General features: G+C 39.3%; 1 protein-coding gene across 18 annotated transcripts in view; it reads right to left on the reverse strand.

Moving 5' to 3' along the window:
• The window catches only part of TFDP2 (transcription factor Dp-2), a 194010-nt gene that overhangs the window by 111857 nt on the left and 55598 nt on the right, over positions 1 to 26555 (reverse strand). For all 18 annotated transcript variants that reach the window (XM_019024018.4, XM_019024017.4, XM_055383127.2 and 15 more), the window contains one exon: positions 21635 to 21701. In XM_019024018.4, coding sequence (XP_018879563.1) covers positions 21635 to 21701 — 67 coding nt within the window. Of the gene's footprint in view, positions 1 to 21634; positions 21702 to 26555 lie in introns of those variants that run through there.

Consider the following 26555-nt stretch of genomic DNA (forward strand, 5'->3'; position numbering starts at 1 on the left):
AACATGAAAAGATTTGTGCAGATCTGTGTTTCAGAAAAAGTATGCAGCTACAGTACAGAGAATGAAACAGAAAATCAGCTGCAGTAATCCAGGAAATGGTTTATAGTAGTCTGACCTATTACAGCAGCAGTGAAGGCAGAGAAAATGGGTGAGGAAGGCTCAGAGAGTTAGGTGGAATCAAAAAGCCTTGTAAGTGATTTGACTGGCAGTAGACAGAAAGAGAAAGGAATTAAAGATGATACCTCTGTTTCTGGCTGGGATAAAGGGCGGGTGAAGGGGGACAGCAGATTTTGGGAGGGTAAAATAATTACTTTAATTCTGGACAGACTGAGTCTGAGGTGCATTAAAGTTATTCAAATGAAGGTACCCAATAGGCTGTCGGATATACAAAATCTTAAGACAAGTATTTGGGCCACAGGTATAGATTTGGGAATCATACATATACATAACAGATGACAACTAAAGCTATAAGAATAGGTGAAATCACCTGGGGAGAATACACAAGGTGAGAAGAAAACCTAAGACCATGGAACACTATAGCATTTAGAAGACAAAGGAAATCTAATAGAGTAGACTGTCAGGGAACAGCCAAAAAGGAAGGTGAAAATATTATAAACAAGAGAAAAAGAAGCAAGCACAGAATGAATGCTTACTATGTGCTACGCACAACTTACTATGTGCAGTTGCTCATTTAATCTTTACACACTCTATGAGCAACCTACTATTATAACATGTATCATTACAGATGTGGACACTGTAGTTTAGAAAGATCAACTTGCTCAAGATCACACATTTGGTTGGGTGTAAGAAATGGAACCAAGATTACATTTTAGTCCTCCAGAGCTCTTGTTCTTAACTACTACACTATACTACCTTCTATGAAAGACTAAGAAAATGTAGTATCACAGACACAAAGGATAAAACAGTGATTCAAAAAGAAAGGCACCACTCCAGTAGCAATGAGCTCATTTAGCACTGAGATACTGGTTTCTAATAACATTCTCCAGGACAAGGAATCCATACTCTGGAAAAATGACTGATCTGAGGATTGGGCAGGAAATACACAAGATGAGTCTGGGGCATCTTGCAGTGCCAACAAGTAAGGAAGTATCAAAAACAAACACAATGATTATGATGTGTCCAAGGGACACGGAAACCAACTGAAAGAGCTTCCAATGGCCATATCTGGAAATGTGAGCAAGAAAATAAAAGTAGTATTGGATTATAACCCAGAGTATAAACTAAATATCCATGAGTCCATACTAATCTAAATAAATGATTGAATAAATAGAGGAGAAGGGACAAATCTAGAGCACCAAAGAGTTCTAATTGGTGTAAATGTTAATTTAACTTACGTAGAAACTCCCCTCAAGGAGGGAGAGCCTAACTCCCTGCTCCTCAAGTGTGCAATCCACACAATGACTTCCTTCCAAAGCCTATGATGCGGAAAAGGAGAGGGGTAAAGACTAACTTTACTGTGGAGAAACCTGACAAAAGCGACATCAGCCAGCTGATCAAGGTTCACATCAACAGTGATAAGTCATGTTGATAGTATGTGCCTTAATATGCTGTGATGAAAATGTCACCCAGGCTGGAGTGCAGTGGCAAAATCACAGCTCCTGTAGCCTCAAACTCCTGGGCTCAAGCGATCCTCCCGCCTCAGCCTCCTGAGTAGCTAGGAGTACAGGTATGTGCCACCATGCCCAGTTAATTTTTTAAAATGTTTTTGTAGAGGCAGGGTCTCACCATATTGCCCAGTCTGAGTTTTGTACGCTACTGATAGTAGGAGAAACTGAGTGAAGGGTATAAAGTAACTCTGTACTATCTTCGAAATTTTTCTGTAAGCCTAAAGCTGTTCTAAAATGAAAAGGTTATTAAGAAAAACAAAAGAAAGATATCAACTGTGTTAAATGCTTAAAAACAAACAAACAACCCCCCCCCCACCCCGCAAAAAAAAATAAAAAAGACAAAGACTAAGGGCAGTTTCATATAATTAATGGAAACAAAAGCCAGATTATATTGGACAGAGGAGTGAATGAGAGGTGACAACAGCACTGAAAGCATATGCCCTCTTCCAAAAAGTCTGATTATAAGAGGAAGAACAAATCACAGCTGGAAGTAGACGTCAAGTTGAAGAAAGTGTTTTTGCTTTTGTCTTGTTAAATCAAGGTATAATTCACTTGCAAACAATTCACCTTTGAAAGTAGGTTTTAGTATATTTACAAAATCATAAAACCATCACCTCTATTTAATTCCAGAACATTATCATCACTGCAAATGAAATGGTGAATTAAAGACTAGATAAATGTTCCATTTGAATGGAGCATTAAGATCAATAAAACCAAAGCAATCTAGAGATTCAGTGCAATCTCCATCAAAATGTTAAGTGTCTTTTTTCAGAGAAATAGAAAAGCTGATCCCCAAACTCACATGGAATTCCAGGAGCCCTAAACAGCAAAACAATCATGACAAAGAAGAATAAAGTTGGAAAACTCACACTTCCCAATTTTGAAACTTACCAAAACTACAGTAATAAAAACATTATGATACAGACATATGGACAGACACAGGCTGATGGAATAAAATCAAGAAATCACAAATAGGCCAGGTGCAGTGGTTCACGCCTGTAATCCCAGCACTTTGGGAGGCCGAAGGCGGGTGGATCACCTGAGGTCAGGAGTTTGAGACCAGACTGGCCAACGTGGTAAAACCCTGTCTCTACTGAAAATACAAAAACTAGCCAGGCATGGTGGCACACACCTGTAATCCCATCTACTCAGGAGGCTGAGGCAGGAGAATCACTTGAACCCAGGAAGTGGAGGTTGAAGTGAGTTGAGATTATACCACTGCACTCCAGCCTGGGCAACAGAGTGAGATTCTATCTCAAAAAAAAAGAACTCAGAAATATGCTGGGTGCAGTGGCTCACACCTGCAATCCCAACACTTTGGGAGACCAAGGCGGGAGAATTGCTTGAGGCTGGAAGTGCGAGACCAACCTGGGCAATAGAGCAAGACCCCATCTCTAAATATATAAATTAAAAAAACAGGCTAGGTATGGTGGCTCACACCTGTAATCCCAGCACCTTGGGAGGCCGAGGCAGGTGGATCACCTGAGGCCAGGAGATTGAGACCAGCCTGACCAACATGGTGAAAACCGGACTCTACTAAAAATACAAAAATCAGCCAGGCATGGTGGCGGGTGCCTGTAATCCCGGCTACTCGGGAGGCTGAGGCATGAGAATCGCTTGAATCCAGGAGGCAGAGGTTGCAGTGGGCCGAGATTGTGCTACTGCATTCCAGCGTGGGCGACAGAGTGAGACTTTGTCTCAAAAAAATAAAATAAAATAACAATGAATGAATGAATGAATTTAAAAAGTCAAAAATAAAGTATCACAAATACAATCCACTGATTTTCGACAAGAGTGCCAAGACCGTTTAACGAGGAAAGGACAGTCTTTTCAACTAACGCTACTAGAAAAACTAGATATCCACATGCAAAATAATGTTGGATTCTCACGTTACACCATTAAAAAAATCAACTCATAATGGACCAAAGACCTAAACTTAAGAGCTAAAACTATAAAACTCTTAGAAGGATCTTCATGACATCAGATTTGGCAATGATTTCATGAATATGACAGATACGAAAAGCACGGGCAACAAAAGAAAAAATGAATTAACTGTAATCCATCAAAATTAAGGACTTCTGTGCATCAAAGGATACTATAAAGAAGTGATAATACAACCTATTGAATGGAAGAAAATATCTGCAAATGATATATCTGAAAAGAGGTTAATATCCAGAATATATAAAGAACTCCTCAAACAACAAAAAAACAAAACAACCTAATTTCTCCCCTCTTTTGAGCCATCATGTTTGCCTCAATCTCTGCCATCAAATTCTTCCAGCCAATAAGATTTTGTTTTTTCTGCGAAAGTTTAGTATCCTGCATAGAGCACACTAGTGCCTGTCCTCTGACTGAAACTAAAAACTAAAAAATGGTAAACTCACCTGGCTAAACAAGTACAACTCTGTTAGTCCCTCTCTACTGCTTTGAGATAGTTTTAAAAAAATATATTGTATCCAGGCCACACATGGTGTCTCATGACTGTAATCCCAATATTTTGGGAGGCCAAGGCAGGAGGATCTCTTGAGACCAGGAGTTCGAGACAAGCCTGGGCAATGTGGCAAAGCCCTGTCTCTACAGAAAAAAAAAAAAAAAAAAAAAAATAGCCAGTGTGGTGGTGCATATCTGTAGTCCCAGCTAGTCAGGAGGCTGAAATGAAAGGACTGCTTGAGCCCAGGAGGTCAAGGTTGCAATGAGATGTGATCATGTCACTGCACTCCAGCCTGGGCAACAGAGCCAGAACCTGCCTCAAAAAAAAAAAAAAAAAAAAAAGGTTTTCCCAGCACGGTGGCTCACGCCTGTAGTCCCAGCACTTCAGGAGGCTGAGGCGGGCGGATCACCTGAGGTCAGGAGTTTGAGACCAGCCTGGCCAACATGGTGAAACCCTGTCTTTACTAAAATACCAAAAATTAGCCGGGCACGGTGGTGCATACCTGTAATCCCAGCTACTTGGGAGGCTGAGGCAAGAGAATTGCTTGAACCCAGGAGGCAGAGGTTGCAGTGAGCTGAGATCACACCACTGCACTCCATCCTGGGCAACAGAGTGAGACTCCGTCTCAAAAAAAAAAAAAAAGAAAAAAGAAAAAAAGTTTTATCCAGAATTTCTAGTTGTTATCTGCAATAGGTTTGGTCCAATAGAAGCTAAATACCCATACCAGAAGCAGAACCAGAAAGTAATTCAGAAAGATATTTGCTGTGGTACCATTTATCAGAAATAAGATAGAGACAATCTAAGTGTTGGACAATGGGGGAATGGATAGGTAAATTGTAATATATCCACTTAATGGAACAGCATATGACTATTAAAATATTTTGATGCAGCTATAAATAAAATGGAAGAAACGTTTCAAGTTTAAGGCAAGATAAAAAAATGAAACATAGAAATAATGTGATAGTGGTTTCAATCTTTAATCTTAGATTTATTGCAAATGATCTTCCCTATATATATAGATGAGGTTGTGACTAGTAAAACACAAATTAATTTAGTAAAACACTTCATTAAGTGTTAATGAAGTAATATTAGCTTAACAATATGTTCCTCAATCAACGTTCTAAGATTATGACTTAACATGTAGTTCTGTGTGCAGTTTTTTCAGTTGTCACAAAATGTTTCTCAAACTTGAAAATATTAGCTGGGGAATGGAGCAAGATGGCCAAATAGAAGCCTCTACCCATGGTCCCTCCATTTACAGGAACACCAAATTTAACAACTATCTACACAAAAAAGTACGTTCATAAGAACCAAACATCAGGAGCGATCATAATACCTGGTTTTAACTTCATATTGCTGAAAGAGGCACCAAAGAGGGTAGGAAAGAGAGTCTTGAACTACCAACTCCACCCCTCCCCCATCCCCTGGCAGCAGCCATGTGGCAGAAAGAGAGAATCTATGCACCTGGGGGAGGGAGAGCTCAGTGACTGTGGGACTCTGTATTGGAACTCAGTGCTGTCAACACTGGGCAGAACTCAGCTGATACCCACAGAGGGAACATATAGAACAGCTCTAGACAGAAGGAATCGTCCATCCCAGTGGTCTGAACTTGAGTTCTGGCAATCTCTGCCACCACAGGCAGAGCTCTGGGGTCCTAAACAAACTTAAAAGGCAGTCTAGGCCAAAAAGACTACAACTCTTCAGCAAGTCCTAGTGCTGTGCTGGGCTCAGAGCCAGTGGACATCGGGGGCACACAACCTAGTGAGACATCAACAGGGGTGGCTAAGGGAGTGCTTGCGCCACCCCTATCCCAACATCAGGCTGCACAGCTCCAACCTGCAAAAGACACTCCTTCCTTCTGCTTGAGGAGTGGAGAAGGAAGAGTAAAGAGGACTTTGTATTGCAATTAGGATACCAGCTCAGCCACAGTAGAATAGGTCACCTGGCAGAATCATGAGCCCATTCTAAGCCCTAGCTCCCAGAAGACACTTCTAGACACACCATGGTCCAGAAGGGAACCTACTGCCTTGAAGGGAAGGACCCAGTCCTGGCAGGATTCCTCACCTGCTGACTAAAGAGCTCTTGGGCCCTGAATAATCAGTAGCAGTAGACAGGCAATACACTTCATGGGCCTTGGGTGAGACTCTGAGACATGCTGGCTTCACGTATGACCCAGAACATTCCAAGCTGGGTCATATGAGAAACTCCTTCTGTTCGAGAAAAGCAGAGGGAGAAATAAAGGGGACTTTGTCTCACAGTTTAGGTACCAGCTGAGCCACCAGCTGAGGTAGAGCACCAAGTGGGCTCTTGGGGTCCCTGATTCCAAGCCTGGGCTCTTCGACAGCATTTCTGGACCTGCTCTGGATGAGAGAGGAGCCCATCAACCTTAAGGGTGAGTCCCAGTCCTGGCAGCATTCACCACAAGCTGGCTGAAGAGCCCTTGAGCCTTAAGTAAACCCTGGAAGTGGCCTCTCAGTACTCTCTATGGACCTGTGGTGGTGGCTGGGGGAAAGACTCCTCTGCCTGTGGAAAGGGGAGAGAAGAGTGAGAAGGACTTTGTCTTGTGGTCTGGGTGCCAGCTCAGCCATAGCAGAATAGAGACCCAGGTAGATTTCTAAGGTTTCCGACTCTAGGCCCTGCCTCCCAGATGGCATCTCTCAACCCGCATGGGGCCCAGGAGAACTCGCTGCCCTGAAGGGAAGAACACAAACCCAGCTGGCTTCATCACCTGCTGATCGTAGAGCCCCAGGGCCTTGAGCAAGACCCAGTATTGTGCTGGCTTCAGGTCTGAACCAGTGCAGTCCCAGTGGTGGTGGCCACAGGGATACTTATGTAACCCCTCCCCTACCTCCAGGCAGCTCAACACAGACAGAGACACTCTGTTTGGGAAAAAGTAAGGAAAGATAATCTGAGTTTCTGCCTGGTAAACCAGAAAATTCTCCCAGTTCTTATCCAAGACTACCAAGGTGGCACCTCTACAAGTCTGCAAGAACCACAGCATTACTGGGTTTAAGGTACCCCCTAATGCAGATACAGCTGCCATGACTAAAAACTTGAATCACAACACCCAAGTCCCTTAGAATACCTAGAAAGCCTTCCCAAGAAGCACAGGTACAAACAAGCCCAGACACCAAAGACTACAATAAATTTATAACTCGTCAATGTTCAGACATCGATGAACATCCACAAGCATCAAGACCATCCAGGAAAACAATACCTCAACAAATGAACTAAGTAAGACACCAGTAACCAATCCCAGAGGAAAAGAGGTATGTGACCTTTCAGACAGAGAATTCAAAATTGCTGTTTTGAGGTAACTCAAAGAAATTCAAGATAACACGGAGAAGGAATTCAGAATTCTATCAGATAAATTTAACAGAGAGATTGAAATAACTAAAAAGAATCAAACAAATTCTAGAGTTGAAAAATGCAACTGACATGCTGAAAAATGTATGAGTCTTCTAACGGCAGAATTGATCAAGCAGAAGAAAGAATTAGTGAGCTTGAAGACAGGCTATTTGAAAATACACAGTCCCAGCCTGGCCAACCTGGTGAAGCCCCATCTCTACTAAAAATACAAAAATTAGCTGGGTGTGCTGGCGGGCACCTGTAATCCCAGCTACTCAGAAGGCTGAGGCAGTAGAATGGCTTGAACCCGGGAGGCAGAGGTTTCAGTGAGGCGAGATTGCGCCATTGCACTCCAGCCTAGGTGACAGGGCGAGACTCCATCTCAAAAACAAAAAACAAAAAACACACAATCAGAGGAGACAAAAGAAAAAAGAATAAAAAAGAATGAAGCACACCTACAAGATCTAGAAAATAGCCTCCAAAAAAGCAAATCTAAAAGTTGTTGGCCTTAATAACTTAAGGTATTGGCCTTAATAACTTAAGGTGGAGGCAGAGAAACAGATAAGGTAAGAAGTTTATTCAAAGAGATAATATCAGCAAAATTCCCAAACCTAGAGAGAGATATCAACATTCAAGTACAAGAAGTTTATAGAACACCAAGCTGACTTAACCCAAAGACTACCTCAAGGGATTCAATAATCAAACTCCTGAAGGTCAAAGATAAAGAAAGAATCCTAAAAGCCCCAAGAGAAAAGAAACAAATAACATACAATGGAGCTCCAAAGCACCCGGCAGCAGACTTTTCAGTGGAAACTTTACAGTCCAGGAAGAGAGTGGCGTGACATATTTAAAGTGCTGAAGGAAAAAACGTTTTGCCCCAGAATAGTATATCCAGCAAAAATATCCTTCAAACATGAAGGAGAAATAAAGACTTTCCCAGACAACAAAAGCGAAGAGATTTCATCAACATCAGACCTGTTCTATAAGAAATTCTAAAGAAAGTCCTTCAATCTAAAAGAAAAGGATGTTAATGAGCAATAAGAAATCATCTGAAGGTACAAAACTCACTTATTTTTAATTTTTTTGACATGGAGTCTTGCTCTGTCACCCAGGCTGGAGTGCAGTGGCACGATCTCGGCTCACTGCAACCTCCGCCTCCCAGGTTCAAGTGATTCTCATGCCTCAACCTCCCAAGTAGCTGGGATTACAGATGCACACTACCATGCCTGGCTAATTCTTGTATTTTTAGTAGAGATGGGGTTTTTGCCATGTTGGCCAGGCTGGTCATGAACTCTTGACCTCAAGTGATCTGCCCGCCTTAGCCTCCCAAAGAGCTGGGATCACAGGAATGAGCCACCACATCCAGCCAGTTGTCATCTGTTTAAAAAATAATGGGTTATATTATTTGCAAGCCTCATAGTAACCTCAAATCAAACAACATACAATGGATACTCAAAAAATAAAAAGCAAGAAATTAAATCATACCACCAGAGAAAAATCACCTTAACTAAAAGGAACGCAGGAAGGAAGGGAAGAAGGAAGGAAGAGAACATCACAAAACAACCAGGATACAATAAAATGGCAGGAGTAAGTCCGTACTTATCAACAGTAACATCGAATGAAAATGGACTCAACTCTCCAATCAAAAGACATAGAGTGGCTGAATGGATAAAAAACAAGATCCAATGACTTGTTGCCCACAAGAAACATACTTCACCAATAAAGACACACGCAGATATATAAAGAGATGGAAAAAGATATTCCATGACAATGGAAACCAAAAAAGAGCAGATGCAGCTATACTTGTATCAGATAAAACAGACTTCAAGACAAAACTATAAAGAGACAAAGAAGGTCATTACATAAAGGGGTCAATTCAGCAAGAGGATATAACAATTGTAAATATATATGTACCCAACACTGGAGCACCCAGATATATAAAGCAAATATTATTAGTGCTAAACAGACAGATAAACCCCCAATACAATAATAGCTGGAGACTTCAATATCCCACTTTCAGCAATGAACAGATCTTCCAAACAGAAAATCCACAAGGAAACACTAGATTGAATTTTCACTATAGACCAATTGGACCTAATAAGATATTTACAAAACATTTCATCCAATGGCTGCACAATACACATTCTCTTCTTCAGCACATGGATCATTCTCAAGAGCAGACCATATGTTAGGTAACAAAACAGTCTTAAAACATTCAAAAAATTGAAATATTATGAAGCATCTTCTCTGACCACAATGGAATAAAACTAGACATCAATAACAAGAGGAATTCTAGAAACTGTACAAAGATATGGAAACTGAACAATATGCTACCAGTTGACCAGAGGGTCAAAAAAGAAATTAGAAAGAAATTTAAAATGTACTTGAAACAAATGATAAAAGAAACACAACACACCAAAACCTATGGGATATAGTGAAAGAAGCACTAAGAGGGAAGTTTATGGTATAAGTGCTTATACATCAAAAAAGTGAAAAAACTTCAAATAGATAACCTAATGATGCATCTTAAAGAGCTAGAAAAGCAAGAGCAAACCAAACCTAAAATTTGTAGAAGAAAAGAAAGAATAAGGATCAGAGCAGAAATAAAACAAATTGAAACACAGGAAACAATGCAAAAGATCAATGAAACAAAAAGTTGGTTTTCTGAAAAGATAATATTGACAAACCTTTAGTCAGACTAAGAAAAAAAGAGAGAAGACCCAAATAAATAAAATCAGAGACAAAAAAGGAGACATTAAAACTGATACCACGGAAATTCATTAGTGGCTACTAGGAGCAACATGGCTACTATATGCCAATAAATTGGAAAACCTAGAAGAAATGGATAAATTCCCAGACACATACAACCTACCAACACTGAACCATAAAGTAATCCAAAACCTGAACAGACAAATAACAAGTAACAAGATTGAAGCAGTAATAAAAAGGCTTTCAGTAAAGAAAAGCCCAGCACCTGACAGCTTCACTGCTAAATCTTACCAAATATTTAAAGAAGAACTGATATCCATCTTACTCAAACTATTCCAAAAAGTACAGCAGGGGTCCCAAACCCCTGGGCCACAGACTGGTACTGGTCCGTGGCTTGTTAGAAACCAGGCTGCACTGCAGGAGGTGAGTGGCGGGCGAGTGAAAGAAGCTTCATCTGTATTTACAGCTGCTCCCTACTGCTTGCATTACCACCTGACCTCCACCTCTGTCAGATTAGCCATGACATTAGAGTCTCACAGGAGTGCAAACCCTGTTGTGAACTATGCATGTGAGGGATCTAAGTTGTGTGCTCCTTGTGAGAATCTCATGCCTGATGATGATCTGTCACTGACTCCCGTCACCCCAAGATGGGACCACCTAGTTGCAGGAAAACAAGCTCAGGGCGCCCACTGATTCTACATTATGGTGAGTTGTATAATTACTTCATTATATATCACAATGTAATAATATTAGAAATAAGGTGCACAACAAATGTAATACACTTGAATCATTCTGAAACCATACCACCCCTCACCCCAGTCCATGGAAAAATTGTATTCCACAAAACCAATCCCTGGAGCCAAAAAGGTTGGGGACCACTGAAATGGAGGAGAGATGAATACTTCCAAATTCATTCTACAAGGCTTGTATCACCCAGATGCCAAAACCAGACAAAGAAACATCAAAAAAAGAAAACTACAGGCAAATATCCCTGATGTACACTGATGCAAAAACCCTCAACAAAATACTACTAAACTGTATTCAACAACACATTAAAAAGATCATTGATCATGACCAAGTGGGATGTATCCCAGAGATGCAAAATGGCTCAATGAATGCAAGTCAATCAATGTAATATATCATTTCAATGAAATGAAAGACAAAAACAATATAATCATTTCAACTGATGCTGAAAAAGCATTTGATAAAATTCAACATCCCTTCATGATACAATCCCTAAAAAACTGGGTACAGAAGGAACGTACCTCAACATAATAAAAGGCATACATGACAGACCCACAGCTAGTAAAATACAGGATAGGAAAAAGTGAAAGCCTTTCCTATAAGATCTGGAACACAACAAGGAAGCCTACTTTCAACACTGTTATTCAGTATAGTACTGGAAGTCCTAGCTACAACATTCAGACAAGAGATAAAAATAAAGGGCCATTCAAATTGGAAAGGAAGAAGTCAAATTATCCCTGTTTGCAGATAATATAATATTATATTTGGAAAAATCTAGACTCCACAAAAAAACTATTAGAATTGCTAAGCAAATTCAGTAAAGTTGCAGGACACAAATCAACATACAAAAATCAGTAGCTTTCTATATGGCAACAGTGAACAATCTGAAAAAGTAATTAAAAGTAATCCCATTTATAGTAGCTACAAATGAAATTAAATACCTAGGAATTAGTCAAAGAAATGAAAGATCCCTACAATAAAAAGTATAAAATACTGATGAAAGAAATTAAAGAGGACACAAAAAATGGAAAGATATTCCATATGCATAGACTAGAAGAATCAGTATTGTTAAAATGTCCACAGTACCCAAGGCAATCTTTAGATTCAATGCAATCCTATCAAAATACCAATGACATTCTTCACAGAAATAGAAAAAACAATCCTAAAATTTATATAGAGCAACAATAGACCCAGAATAGCCAAAGCTATCCTGAGCAAAAAGAACAAAACTGAAGGAATCACATTACCTGATTTCAAATTACACTACAGAGCTATAGTAAACAAAATGGCATGATACTGGCAAAAAAACAGACACATAGACCAATGGAACAGAATAGAGAACCCAGAAATAAATCCATACACCTAGAGTGAACTCATTTTCCACAAAGGTGCCAACAGCATACATTGGAGAACAGACAGTTTCTTCAATAAACAGTGCTGGGAAAACTGGATATCCGTATGCAAAAGAATGAAACTAGACCCCTATCTCTCACCATATACAAAAATCAAATCAAAGTGGACTAAAGATTTAAATCTAAGACCTCAATCTATGAAACTACTACAAGAAAACCTTGGGGAAAATCTCCAGGACATTGGTCTGGGCAAGAATTTCTTGAGCAGGACCCCACAAGCACAGGCAACCAAAGCAAAAATGGACAAATGCGAACATACCAAGTAAAAAGTTCCTGCATAGCAAAGGAAACAATCAACAAAGTGAGAGACAACCCACAGAATGGGAGAAAACATCCGCAAACTACCCACCTGACAAGAGTTTTATAACCAGAATATAAAAGAGCTAACAATTCAATTAAAAAATGGGCAAAAGATCTGAATAGACATTTCTCAAAATAAGACATATAAATGGCAAACAGGTATATAAAAAGTGCTCAAAATCACTGATTACCAGAGAAATGCAAATTAAAACTACAATGAGATATCATCTCACCCCAGCTAAAATGGCTTTTAACCAAGAGACAGGGAATAACAAATGTCGGTGAGGATGTGGAGAGAAGGGAACCCTTGTACGCTGTTGGCAGGAATATAAGTTAGTACACTACGGAGAACAGTTTGGGAGCTCCTCAAAAAACTAAAAATTGAGCTACCACATGATCCAGCAATCCCACTACTAGGTATACACCCAAAAGAAAAGAAATCAGTATATTGAAGAGACATCTGTATTTCCATGTTTGTTGCAGCACTATTCACAATAGCCAAGATTTAGAAGCAATCTAAGTGTCCATCAACAGACAAATGGATAAAGAAAATGTGGTACATGTACACAGTGGAGTACCATTTGGCCATTAAAAAAAATGAGATCCTGTCATTCACAATATGGAAGGAACCAGAGGTCATTATGTTAAGTGAAAGAAGCAAGGCATGGAAAGATAAACTTCACATGTTCTTACTTATTTGTGGGTGCTAAAAACTAAAACAATTGAACACGTGGAGACAGAAAATAAACTATGGTTATCAGAGGCTGGGAAACATAGTGGCGTGGCAGGGACGGCAGGGGGAGTGAGGGTGATTAACGAGTACAAAAAAAAACAGAAAGAATAAATAATATTTGATATTAGATTTTTTTATTTTTTATTTTTTTGAGACAGAGACTCACTCTGTCGCCCAGGCCGGAGTGCAGTGGTGTGATCTCAGCTCATTGCAACCTCTACCTCTCAGATTCAAGCAAGTCTCCCATCTCAGCCTCCCAAGTAGCTGGGATTACAAGCGAATGCCACCACACTCGGCTAATTTTTATATTTTTAGTAGAGACAGGGTTTCACCATGTTGGCCAGGCTGGTCTCAGACTCCTGACCTCAAGTGATCCGCCTGCCTCCCAAAGTGCTGGGGTTACAGGCATGTGCCATTGCACCCAGCCGGTCAATAATTATACATTTATAAATAACTAAAACAGTGTAACTGGATTGTTTGTAACCACAAAGGACAAATGCTTGCGGGGATGGATATTCCATTTACCATGATGTGATTATTACACATTTGATAAAGTATGCCTATATCAAAGTAACTCAAGTACTCCATAAATATATATGTATACGCATCTATTATGTACCCACAAAAAATTTTAAAAATTTTTAATCAAAACTTCAAAATATTAGAAATAAATATGATTATAACCTTATTTTTAAGCTGCACATAAAAATAATAAAAGAAAATATGTTGTTTTAATCTTGTGTATTTGAACTAGATTTTGTATTTTTCTCATTTTTCTTTGTATTTTTTAATGAGCATTTATTACTCTTTTATTAAGGGGGAAAAGTAACAAAAATTTCCCCTGCCAACTGTATATCTGAGCGCAAGGACAAGGGAAGCTGGAAACAGCTAAATCTTAAAAAAAGAGCTCTTCAGGGTATGTGCATATAACGCCTCTTGTCCTACTTCCCATTAGAAGTATTGCTAATAACCTCAGGAAGCTCCAGGTCCTCCACCCACATTAGCCTCATTTTGTCTAACTGATATATTGGATTCCATGTAAGATTTTACTTGGGAAAAGGGTTCTGCTGGTAAAACAGAGAATGGATGGGAAATCTCTACCCATTATCTACTCAGTCAATCAAACTGTGATCCCAGCAATCTACCTTGATTAGTACCTTGCCTCTGACTGAGGTGACCAAACCTCAGTCACCAAATCTACTTTTAAAATATTATTCATGCCTATCATTTCTTTCCCTTCCCTTCTGCCACTATCTTCCGCCCTTGTTCTTTTTCACCTGGATTTGGTGGTAACTTCTGAGAACTTACTGCCTCTCTCTCTTCAGGATCACCTCCACTTCTAGTTTTGTCTACATTCTGCTTCTAGGGTTCTCTTTCTGATGGTATCACTTTATTAAGAATGGGAAAAAAACCAAAGTGTTTTTCCAACTCTTGTACACCATTTAACACAAAACACTTTGCCTCTGGTCACCAAAATGTGTGGGGATTTCTCCCTACTAGCAAAAAATAAATTCTGACACTACCAGGAGATCGCATCAGATCCCACTGGTTAAGGGCTCAGAGCCATAATACTGTCCCCCACTTCACATGCCAGTTGCAAGCACCAGGTTGTAACCTCTGCTTCTGACCAATCAGCTATAAATTGGGGTTCCTCAAACTCCCTACTCAGGTTCGATTAATTTGCTAGAGTGGCTCACAGAACTCTAGCAAAAGGGAAGCACTTTACTTATGTTTATCAGTTAATTTTTAAAGGATATAACAAAGGACAAAGATGAACAAGATCAACAGCCAGATGAAGAAATACATAGGGCAAGGTATGGAAGGGCTCCAAGCTCAGAAGCTTCTGTCCCCAGAGTTGGGGTGTGCCACCCTCCTGACACATGGGTGTCTACACCAACCTGGAAACTCTCCAAACCTTATAGTTCAGGGATTTTTATGGAGGCTTCATCACAGAGGTATGATTAATTATTAACTCAATTTCCAGCCCTTCTCCCATCTCCAATGGATAGAGGGTAGAGCTGAAAGCTTCAAGCTTACAATCGTGGCTTTATCTTTCTGGTGACTAGCCCCCATCCAGGAGTCCACCAAGGGTCACCTCATTTGTACAAAAGTCACTCCTAATTACCCAGGAAATCCTGAGGGATTTAGGAGCTCTGTATCAGATGCTCCTATCACTCAGGAAATTACAAAGGTCTTAGGAGTTCTGTGTCAGGAACTGGGGTCAAAGACCAAATATTACAACAAAAGATACTCCTAGTACTCCTATCTACAAGGGTATTAGCAACTCTGTCTCAGGAATCAGGGCAGCGATCAAATGATATGACAAATGATTCTCCTAGCACCCCTATCATTCAGGAAATTACAAGGGTCGTAAGAGTTCTGTGCCAGAGAGTAGGAGCAGAGACTAATATATGTAGTCATGTGTCAATTGGCAATGGGGATAAGTTCTGAGAAATGCTTTGTTAGGTGATTTCATTGTTGTACAAACATCATGGAGTATACTTACACAAACCTAAATGTGTAGCATGTTACTGTACTGAATACTGTAGGCAACTGTAACACATGGTAAGTATTTGTGTACCTAAACATAGCTAAACATAGAAAAGGTACAGTAAAAAGACTATTATCTTATGGGACCACCACTGGATAGCCATCCATTATTGACTGAAACATCATTATGCAGCACATGACTGCATTTCTTATTATTTCACATACTTCTTTTCTTTTCTTTTTTTTTTTTTTTTGAGACAGGGCCTCACTCTGTCACCTAGGCTGGAGTTCAGTGGCACGATCTCAGCTCACTGCAACCTCCACCTTCCAGGCTCAAGTGATCCTCCTGCCTCAGCCTCCAGAGAAGCTGGGACTACAGGTACATGCCACCACACCAGCTAATTTTTTTGTAATTTTTGTAGAGGCGGGGTTTTGCCATGTTGCCCAGGCTGGTCTTGAACTGCTGAGCTCAAGCAATCCACCCCCCTTGGCCTCCCAAAGTGTTGGGATTATAGGCATGAGCCATGGCACCCAGCCTATTTTGCATACTTCTTTACTGATTCATTAAGTCGCAGTCTAATTAGCATCACAGATTATGAGTAGTAACTTTATTATCTAGGTCTCTACTGTGTAGTCACCTCCTCTGCTACATTGTTACTTCCTCAGTGCATTCTTCTCTGACCCACCCCATCTAAAGCTGAATCTCCTTGCTATTGTATCCTCAGTCCTATACCCTGATATACAGATTTTTTCACATAACCAGTTTTTTTATGTGTATGTGTTTGTAATCTATCTTCCTCACCAGAATGTAAGCTCCATGAGGGAAGGGACTTTGTTCTATTCCTTGTTTATCCTTAGCACCTAGAAAAATGCCTGGCACATAGTAAGTAAGTACTATTCAATAAATATTTGCTGAATCAATGAAAGAACGTGGCCTACCTCTCAGGTCTCATTTCTTGCCACAAAACAATCTTTATATGTGTCTCACATCTACACTGTTTTCCCTTCTGTAGTACTGGCTGGATATAACGCAACCCTGGAGCAGTCCAGCTACCTTTTTTTTTTCTTTTTTCTCTTTTTTTTTAGACAGAGCTTCACTCTATCCCCCAGTCTGGAGTGCGGTGGCGTGATCTTGACGCACTGCAACCTCCACCTCCCGGGTTCAGGTGATTCTTGTGTCTCTGCCACCCGAATAGCTGGGATTACAGGCATGCGCCACCACACCTGGCTAATTTCTGTATTTTTAGTAGAGACAGGGTTTCACCATGCTGGCTAGGCTGGGGGCTCGAACTCCTGGGCTCAAGAGATCCACACGCCTTGGCTTCCCAAAGTGCTGGAATTATAGGTGTGAGCCACCGCGCCAGGTCTTTTTTTTTTTTTTGAGACAGGGTCATGCTCTATCACCCAGGCTGGAATGCAGTTGTGCAATCATAGCTCACTGCAGCCTCAAATTCCTGGACTCAGGAAATCCTTCCACCTCAGTCTCCCAGGGTGCTGGGATCATAGGCATGAGCTACTGTGCCCAGCCAGACCAGCTATCTTTCTTATTAGTGCTGCTGGACAAAAGTAGTCGACCTCCTGGATTTAATATCTTTTTTTTTTTTTTGACGGAGTCTTGCTCTGTCACCCAGGCTGGAGTGCAATGACGTGATCTTGGCTCACTGCAACCTCTGCCTCGCTGGTTCAAGCGATTCTCCTGCCTCAGCCTCCCAAGCAGCTGGGATTACAGGTGCCCGCCACCATGCCCAGCTAATTTTTGTATTTTTTAGTAGAGACAGGGTTTCACCATGTTGGTAAGGCTGGTCTCAAACTCCTGACCTCAGGTGTTCCACCCCCCTCAGCCTCTCAAAATGCTGGGATTACAGGCGTGAGTCACCGCGTCCAGCAGGGTTTAAGATCTTTAACCTCAACTGAGTTCAGTGCTGCTCTAACATTCTACAATTTCTTTGTCAATGCTCTTGCATTTGTGCTTTCACCCTCTCTCAGTAGAAAAAAAAAACAAAAAGAACCCAATGGAAATTCTCGAACTGAAAAATGCAATGTCTGAAAAAAAAATCACTGGCTAGGATTAATAGAATAGTGATAACTGAAAAAAAATAAGCTAACTTGAAGACAGATTAATGAAAATTGTCATATGTGAAGAACACAGGAAAAATGGTAGGAAAAAAATGAACCTAACTTCAGGACCTAACTTCAGGGTGTTGCAGGTAAGGGATCTGGGATTTTATTTTAATTTAAATAGGAAGTTGCTTAAAAGGGTTTAATTAGGCAGGGGAGTGACCCAGTAACTGCACTTCTGAGTACTTATCTTAATAAATAAAAAGAAACAAAAACTTAGCTGATTAAAGATTCATTATGATGTCCAACATCATAGGTTTATATCATATATAGAAATATATATGCATCATATATAACCAACAAAAAAGACAAATATCCAACAATAAGGAAATGAAAAAATGTTTAATAAATCATTACTCATAAGCACAATGAAACAGTATGAAGCTCTAAGAAAGGTATTTATAAATGTCAAAACATGGAAAGTGTGTTTTTTAGATTCAGTCAAAAAAGGAAAATAGACAACTATAATATATACCAGTTTTATAACTTTAAAACATAGTTATATAAATAATTAGGAAAAATTACAAAAAAGAAAAGGTTGTATTAGGCAGAATTTTTTTTCTATTTTTCAAAAGTTTCTATAATATCATTGCTACATCATCATTTCAATTAAGAAAAATACTTTTCTACATCTCACTTCAAACACAACTCTCATCTTGGGCCTGTAACAAATATTAACTGAATTTTACCAATTAAAAAATATTTAAAAGAAATCTCTTCCAAATCTTGTTGGTTCACGTAATGTGAACCAACTGCTGTTACTAGCTAACAGCTCAAAGAAGAGCAACAGTTTTCTTTTAAAACATATAATTATTTCAGCCAGGTGCAGTGACACATGCCTGTAGTCTCAGCTACTCCACAGGCTTGAACTCCAGGAGTTCAAAACCACCCTGGGCATAGCAAAACCCTGTCTCAAAAACAAACACATGCATATAGCTATTTCAAAACCTGATCTCTCTAGTCCACTCTTAAATGATTCTCTGTCTTCCTCTCCATTTGTTCTATAAAGTTAAACAAACTGAGAAGGTTTTACTCTGTAACTAAACTTTACTGGTGTTAACATCTGTCCAGGGCTAACATTTATAACTAGTACTTACCCTTCAGATGCCTATTCTACCATCAAAGACAATCTTTCTCACCTAAACTCCCATTCTCTTTCTTTGTCTTCTGTCTTTTGGAAGCATTTTTCTTTCTTTCTTTCTTTTTTTTTTTTTTTTGGAGACAGACTCTCATTCTGTTGCCCAGGCTGGTGTGCAATGGCATGATCTCAGCTCACTGCAGCCTCCGCCTCCTGGGTTCAAGTGATTCTCTTGCCTCAGCCTCTGCAGTAGCTGGGATTACAGACACCTGCCACCACACCTGGTTAATATTTGTACTTTTAGTAGAGACAGGGTTTTACCATGTTGCTCAGGCTGGTCTCAAACTCCTTACCTCAGGTGATCCGCCCACCTTGGCCCCCCAAAGTCCTGGGATTACAGGCGTGAGTGACCATGCCCAGCCAAAAGCATTTTTCCATGTCACTTTTCCCCTTTATGACTTGCTATCCTCTCTTTATTTTCAAGGTTGCTGCATCATTCCATTATTCTCATTATTGCAATACTCAATATCATAGTCTTCCATGTCTACCAAGCTTGTTGTTCCCACTTCCTTCCCCTGACCTGATTACTACGTTTTATTAGAGCAGAGATTCCCAGTTACGTGTTGTGAATAAGCTATAGGTATACAAAAGAATGGAGTCCCTCAGCCCTCACGGCAGTCTGGAGTGGCCTCGGACAGCTGAAGCTTCTAGGTAGCTTAATCCTGACCTTAAGCAGCCTTTTTGTTTAGCCCTAGTGCATCCCACAAATGTTATCATTTTCTATGAATGTTGTCATGTGGGAAAAAAAATGAGGAGCATTGAGGCTTAAAGTATCTCTTAAATGGCCTCATAATACATACCTTAACTCTCAGAATCATTCCCATGGACTATTATTATTATTAAGCTAGGCCAGGTGTGGTGGCTTAAACCTGGCCAACAAGGTGAAACCCTGGAAACCCTGTCTCTACCAAAAATACAAAAAGTAGCCGGGCATTGTGGCATGTGCCTGTAATCCCATCTACTCGGGAGGCTGAGGGAGGAGAATCACTTGAACCCGGGAAGTGGAGGTTGCAGTGAGCCAAGATCATGCCACTGCACTCCAGCCTGGGCAACAGAGTGAGACTCTGCCACCAAAATAAATAAATAAATAAATAAATAAAATTAAGCTAGACATTTTTATATTGGAATATAGATGTCTCTAGCCTGCTCTCTAGAACAGTGGTCCCCAACCTTTTTTGGTACCAGCGACCAGTTTCGTGGAAGACAATTTTTCCATGGATGGGGGTGGAGAGAGATGGATGGTTTCAGGATGAAACTGTTCCACCTCAGATAATCAGGCATTAAATTCTCTTAAGGACTGCACAACCCAGATCCCTCTCATGTGCAGTTCACAATAGGATTCGCCCTCCTATGAGAATCTAATGCTCACTTGCTGGCCGCTCACCTTCTGCTATGCAGCCTGGTTCCTAACAGGCCATGAACTCACAGCCTGGGAATTGGGGACCTCTGCTCTAGAGTACGTCTCCCACCTTAGACATAAACCCTTTAAGGAAGCTGATGTTTCTCTCATAGCTATTTGTATTGTAATAGATCTTGTTCCTACAGTTTATAATGAAAAATTTCAAATATACACAAAAGAGAAAGGAAAGGAATAATGAAACCCCACAGAAATATTACCTAACTTAAACACATAATCAACTTAAGACAATATTGTTTTATCTATAATACCACCCACTTTACCCTCCTTCTCCTAGTGGATTATTTTGAAGCCAATTCCAGACATCATATACTTTCATCCGTAGACATTTCAGCACGTATCTCTATATACCACAAGATATTGTTCAAGGAGACATATTGAAAGATACTGCTGGTTCCTGTGTAAGTTCTTGTACTGGTGGGTCAGAATACTTTTTTTTTTTTTTTTTTTTTGAGACAAGGTCTCATTCTGTCACCCAGGCTGGAGTACAGTGGCATGATTATGGCTCACTGCAGCCTCAACCTTCCAGGCTCAAGCAATCCTCCTACACTGGCCTCCTGAGTAGCTGGGACTACAGGTACACACCACCATGCCCGGCTAAGTTTTTGTAAAGACAGAGTCTCACTACGTTACCCAGGCCGGTCTCAAACTCCTGGGCTCAAGTGATCCTTCTGCCTCGGCCTCCCAAAGTGCTGGGATTACAGGTGTGAGCCACTGCACCAAGCCAGTGGGCCAGATTTCTGATATAAGCATTCTTCCAGTAAGACATATATTAGTCAAAGAAATACACACATACACACATATATAAAATATAGAAAACATATATATATGTATTTTCTCTACTGTACTTCCTTACAACTTAAACCATTTGAAAGTAGGATTGTCAAACAAGAAAATCAAGAAAAAAGTGGTCTGAACAGTTTCAATTGTAATAAGATCATTGATAAGGGATCTTAGAGATCTCTTAGGAAAGAGAAAAATCACACACAAAAATCCTCCGTCTGTCAGAGGTAAATGACTTTCATACAGCACAAGTTATGTGGGATGGAACAACATCCTAATATCATAAATTATACATCAAGTAATTCATGTAGCTGCATATTTTACAAAACAAATATGCAATAAAACTAACTTAATTCAGAAAATTTTTATTCAATAATCCTTACCTTTTGTTGGACTGAGATTCTGATCTATAAATCCTCTTACTTCTGCATTTGTGGAAGTCAAACCAACCTGAATAAAACCATTTAAAAAGTTAAAAATAGAATATTAAGTAGTATGTGTTCACTTAACAAGCTATTTTATATCTTCCATCAGACGTCCATATCAAATATATATAGCCACATCAAATGAATTAATTATATTAACCACAGGAGTATTATTTTAAAATGAAATGTTGACATATTATTTAAAAGGGGAAAAATATTGCCTGTAGTCCCAACTACTTGGGAGGCTGAGGTGGGAGGATCGCTTGAGCCTGGGAGGCAGAGGTGTTGCAGTGAGCTGAGATCATGCCACTGCACTCCAGCCTGGATGACAGAGTGAGACCCTGTCTCAAAAAAAAAAAGGTGAGAGGAATATGAATTGTCCAGCTTAAGATAAAAATTAATGAAATACTATTACTTATGAGCAGAACTGAGATTTTATAGATTTTACTGACAGTTCTTTGAAAGCAAGTAAGTAATGTAGCAGCCATGAAGTTGCCAATAGATATTTCAAAATTCCATCCCCACTGCTGCCCTTAATTTGTACTATTCTTAATCACTATCTAAGATGCTTTCAGTACTATGACATGTGAGGAATCAAATAAAGACCATTAATACCACAATGCAGAAGTAAAATACATTGGCCTTAAGTCCAACTGCTTGGATTCATATTCTGGACCATCAAGCCTACTAGGGGTTTGGCCTTGGTCAAGTCATGCATTTCCTCATCTGTAAATTGGAGGGTGATACCAGTACTTAGCAATTCAGGTTGTTATAAAGACTAAATGAGATAATTCATGTAAAGCATATAGCACAGGATTTGGCACATACTGCTCAATCCATGTCAGCATACGTTACTGTCAGTATTATACTTGAGGGACTACCCACAGCAAGTATTTATGAATTCACTTTTAGATAATTTATTTAATTTAAGGTAATATCCACTACACTACTTGGCATCACAGAGCTGAATATAGTAATATCATCAAACAGAATATCAGAAATATATTACAAAGCCTGGAGGAAAAAAAACCCTCAATTTTTGAAAACTTGGCAGCATGCAAACATCCAAAAATTGGCTCTATTATTACTATCAAATACTTTTTGTAAGCACTGAAGATTTGTAACCTTGAAACATTACAATTTTGTTACATTACACTAACTTGTAACATCACAAGTTTGTGGTATGACACCTCAAACTATACTTTTTTTTTTTTTTTTTGAGATGGCGTTTCACTCTTGTGGCCCAGGCTGGAGTGCAATGGCACCATCTTGGCTCACTGCAACCTCCGCCTCCCAGGTTCAAGTGATTCTCCTGCCTCAGCCTCCCAGGTAGCTGGGATTACAGGCACCTGCCACCACGCCCAGCTAATTTTTGTATTTTTAGTAGAGAAGGGGCTTCACCATGTTGGCCAGGCTGGTCTCGAACTCCTGACCTCAAGTGATCCACCCACCTTAGCTTCCCAAAGTGCTGGGATTACAGGCATCAGTCACCACACCCAGCCCTCAAACTATACTTTCAAGATACTACCACATGTAAAGGATTTTTTTAACCCCTTTACTGAGATATCATTGATATATAAAAATGGCATACACTTAAGGTGTACATCTTGATGTTTTGATATATGTATACATTGTAAAATGATCACCACAGTCAAGCTGACATATCCATTACCTCTATATAGCTATTATTGTGTATATGTGTGTTGCGAAGATTCAATTTAAGATCTATCCTTTTAGCAAATTACAAGCACACAATACAGTACTATTAATTATCATCACTGTGCAGCACATCAGATCTCCAGCAATCTGAAAAGATTTTAAAGCACACAAAGCTTTATAACTTTATAACTATCCACTTATTGTTTTAAACACTGACTACTTATATTTTTCTTCTTCTTTTTTTTTCAGATGGAGTTTCGTTTTTGTTGCTCAGGCTGGAGTGCAATGGCACAATCTCGGCTCACTGTAACCTCTGCGTCCCGGGTTCAAGCAATTCTCCTGCCTCAACCTCCCAAGTAGCTGGGATTACAGGCGTCCACCACCACGCCCAGCTAATTATGTATTTTCAGTAGAGACAGGGTTTCACCATGTTGGTCTGGCTGGTCTCAAACTCCTGTCCTCAAGTGATCCACCCGTCTTGGCCTCCCAAAGTACTGGGATTACAGGCGTGAGCCACCGTGCCTGGCTGTATTTATATTTTTCATAAGCAATTATTTGATAGTTTATAATATCAATGTAAGAGCTAATTATTTCATTATTTGATAATTCAATGCTCTACTAAGAATTCAAATGCTCTACTAACAGCTGTTTCTTTCTGTCAAGAAGTATGTTAGCAGTAATATTTCTACATATTTTTCATATCCTAACAAGTGATTTTGATGCAAATCTCTAGAATCTATCATCATCAAATTTTTATGACAGTAGCTGAGACTAAGTTATCTAGAAAATGGCCTCTTAATTCTATGTAGATAATAGTGCAGATACTTAACTTTGTCCAGCTTCTTATCAGTTTTCAGTTAGAAATAAAGACAATACTTTCCAACAAAATTTGCAACAAATAACTATATGTTATGGCTCTTCAGCTGCTCACAAATAATGTTAAATATCCAACTTGTTGATTTGTTGAAGAGTTTATCGTGCCATTACTAATAACCCCCCCCTCCTTTTTAAACTCTTCTGCTATAGAAAGATGACAGAGGCAAAACTTGTTGGTGTTCTACTTTAAAAAGAAAGCAAAGAAGGCAAAGACAGCCTTTAATAAATTCCATGCTTGATACAATATAACCATTTAAATACATGTATTATAATAACTTCAAAAGGATCAGTTTATACCTTTTTGTTATTATACAACCTCAACTAAACCTCAAAAACCTCAACTAAAACCACATATTCATAATAGAGAGTTCAGTTACTGGGTTACCGTTATGCTTAAACACCTGCTCTTAATATCCAACTTCTGCAGAGTAAAACAGCCAACGAATGTGGAAACTTTTTAAGCAGTTGTACACCTGCATCTTAAGAACCAACAAATCGTACTCCAAAAAGATAAAAGTCAATTTTGAGTCCATACTGCATGCTAATCTTAGTCTCATAGATGGAGGGGAGGTGTTTGTATTTAAAGCTTATATATAAAACCAAAATATATTTAATTAAAACTTCAAAATATGTATTAATTTCCACTATCATAAACGCTTTGTAAAGATTCAAAAAAAACTGTATTATTTGAGAGTAGAAAAAGTTGGCTAGCGAAAGCATCCTAAAATATTAGCCATTCTTCCCTTATTCTACCTATTTAAAAAGGACTTATCTTTCAATGAACAAGAGAAAAAAGTGAACTCATATTTCATGTCAAATTCTTTGCCTAATCATGTCCTGAGGAAAATATGCTGAGTATTCCTCTCTTTTTTCTCAATTTTTTAAAATAAATTGTATTGTCTGTATTTAAGGTATAAAACATGATGTTATAAGATACATATATATAAAATGGTTACTATAGTGGGTATTCCAATGCTGTGTTGTGTACTATATAACCAGTCACTATGCGTCTACTGAATTCAAAGTATTTAAGTTCAATTTTTAAGAATCAGATCATATTGACTAATAATATTGTAATTTCATTGATATTCAACATTTCTGACTGACATAACATTACTGAAATGTTCAGGGTAAGATCATCTGTGCTCAGTTAAGCTCTACCTTTCACAGGCAAGGTGATCGTGGAACGGTCACTACAAAATGGGAATGATAGAACGTATGTGCAAGACAAACTAAAGAGCTCATAGGATCGAGTCAAATGATTATGTAAATATATCTGTTAATTTGGCAAAAATATATCTATTAATATGCCAAAGCAATATTTAAGTGTGGGTTGTCATCCAAATGGCAATGGCTTCCAACACTTCAACTCTGACACAGACCATATGCAAAAGAGAAATGCAAATGACCAATAAACATACAGAATGTTAGTTTACTTAACTAGTAATCAGAGAAATGTAATAAATTGCACACCATTTTTTGCTGATTAAATTGGCAAAGATTTATAAACATATAAAAAGAAATGTCACTTTCATATACCACAAGTATATATATAAATCTGTTCAATCTTAGCAATATGAATCAAAAGCTCTAAAAAATTATACACACTTTGGCTCAGTAATTTCATAGAATTTTTCTTCTGGAGATAATATGATGAGTGAGCAAAAACAGACAAAATGTTCCAAAAAGGAAAAAAGCAGGAGTAACTTAATGGTCAATATTAGGAAACTGGTGTAATAGCCATACAATAAATAACATAAAATAGCCACTTAGGCCAGGCACCATGGCTCATGCCTGTAATAGGAGCACCTAGGGAGGCTAAGGCAGGAAGATTGCTTGAGCCCAAGAGTTTGAGACCAGCCTTAAGGAACATAGTGAGATCCTGTCTCTACAAAGAAAAGAAGAAATTAGGTGGGCAAGGTGCCTGTAGTTCCGCTACTGGAGAGGCTGAGGTGGGAGCACCGCTTGAGCCCAGGAGGTCGAGGCTGCAGTGAGCCATGATCATGCCACTGCACTCCAGCCGGGGCAACAGAGCAAGACCCTGTCCCAAACTAAACTAAACTAAACTAAACTAAACTAAACTAAACTAAACTAAACTAAACTAAACTAAAAACTAAACTAAACTAAACTAAACAACTAAACTAAACTAAACTAAACTAGACACTTAAAATGATGTTCCAGAGATATCAAGATAAGAAAATGCATTCATCACAGAAATTAAATAGTAGCCAGGCACGGTGGCTCATGTCCATAAACCCAGCAATTTATAGTCCCTATTGCCCAGGCTAGAGTGTAGTGGCACGATCTCGGCTCACTGCAACCTCCGCCTCCCAGGTTCAAGTGA

This window comes from Gorilla gorilla, chromosome 2 (assembly GCF_029281585.2).
Source record: "Gorilla gorilla gorilla isolate KB3781 chromosome 2, NHGRI_mGorGor1-v2.1_pri, whole genome shotgun sequence".
NCBI classification, from domain to species: domain Eukaryota; kingdom Metazoa; phylum Chordata; class Mammalia; order Primates; family Hominidae; genus Gorilla; species Gorilla gorilla.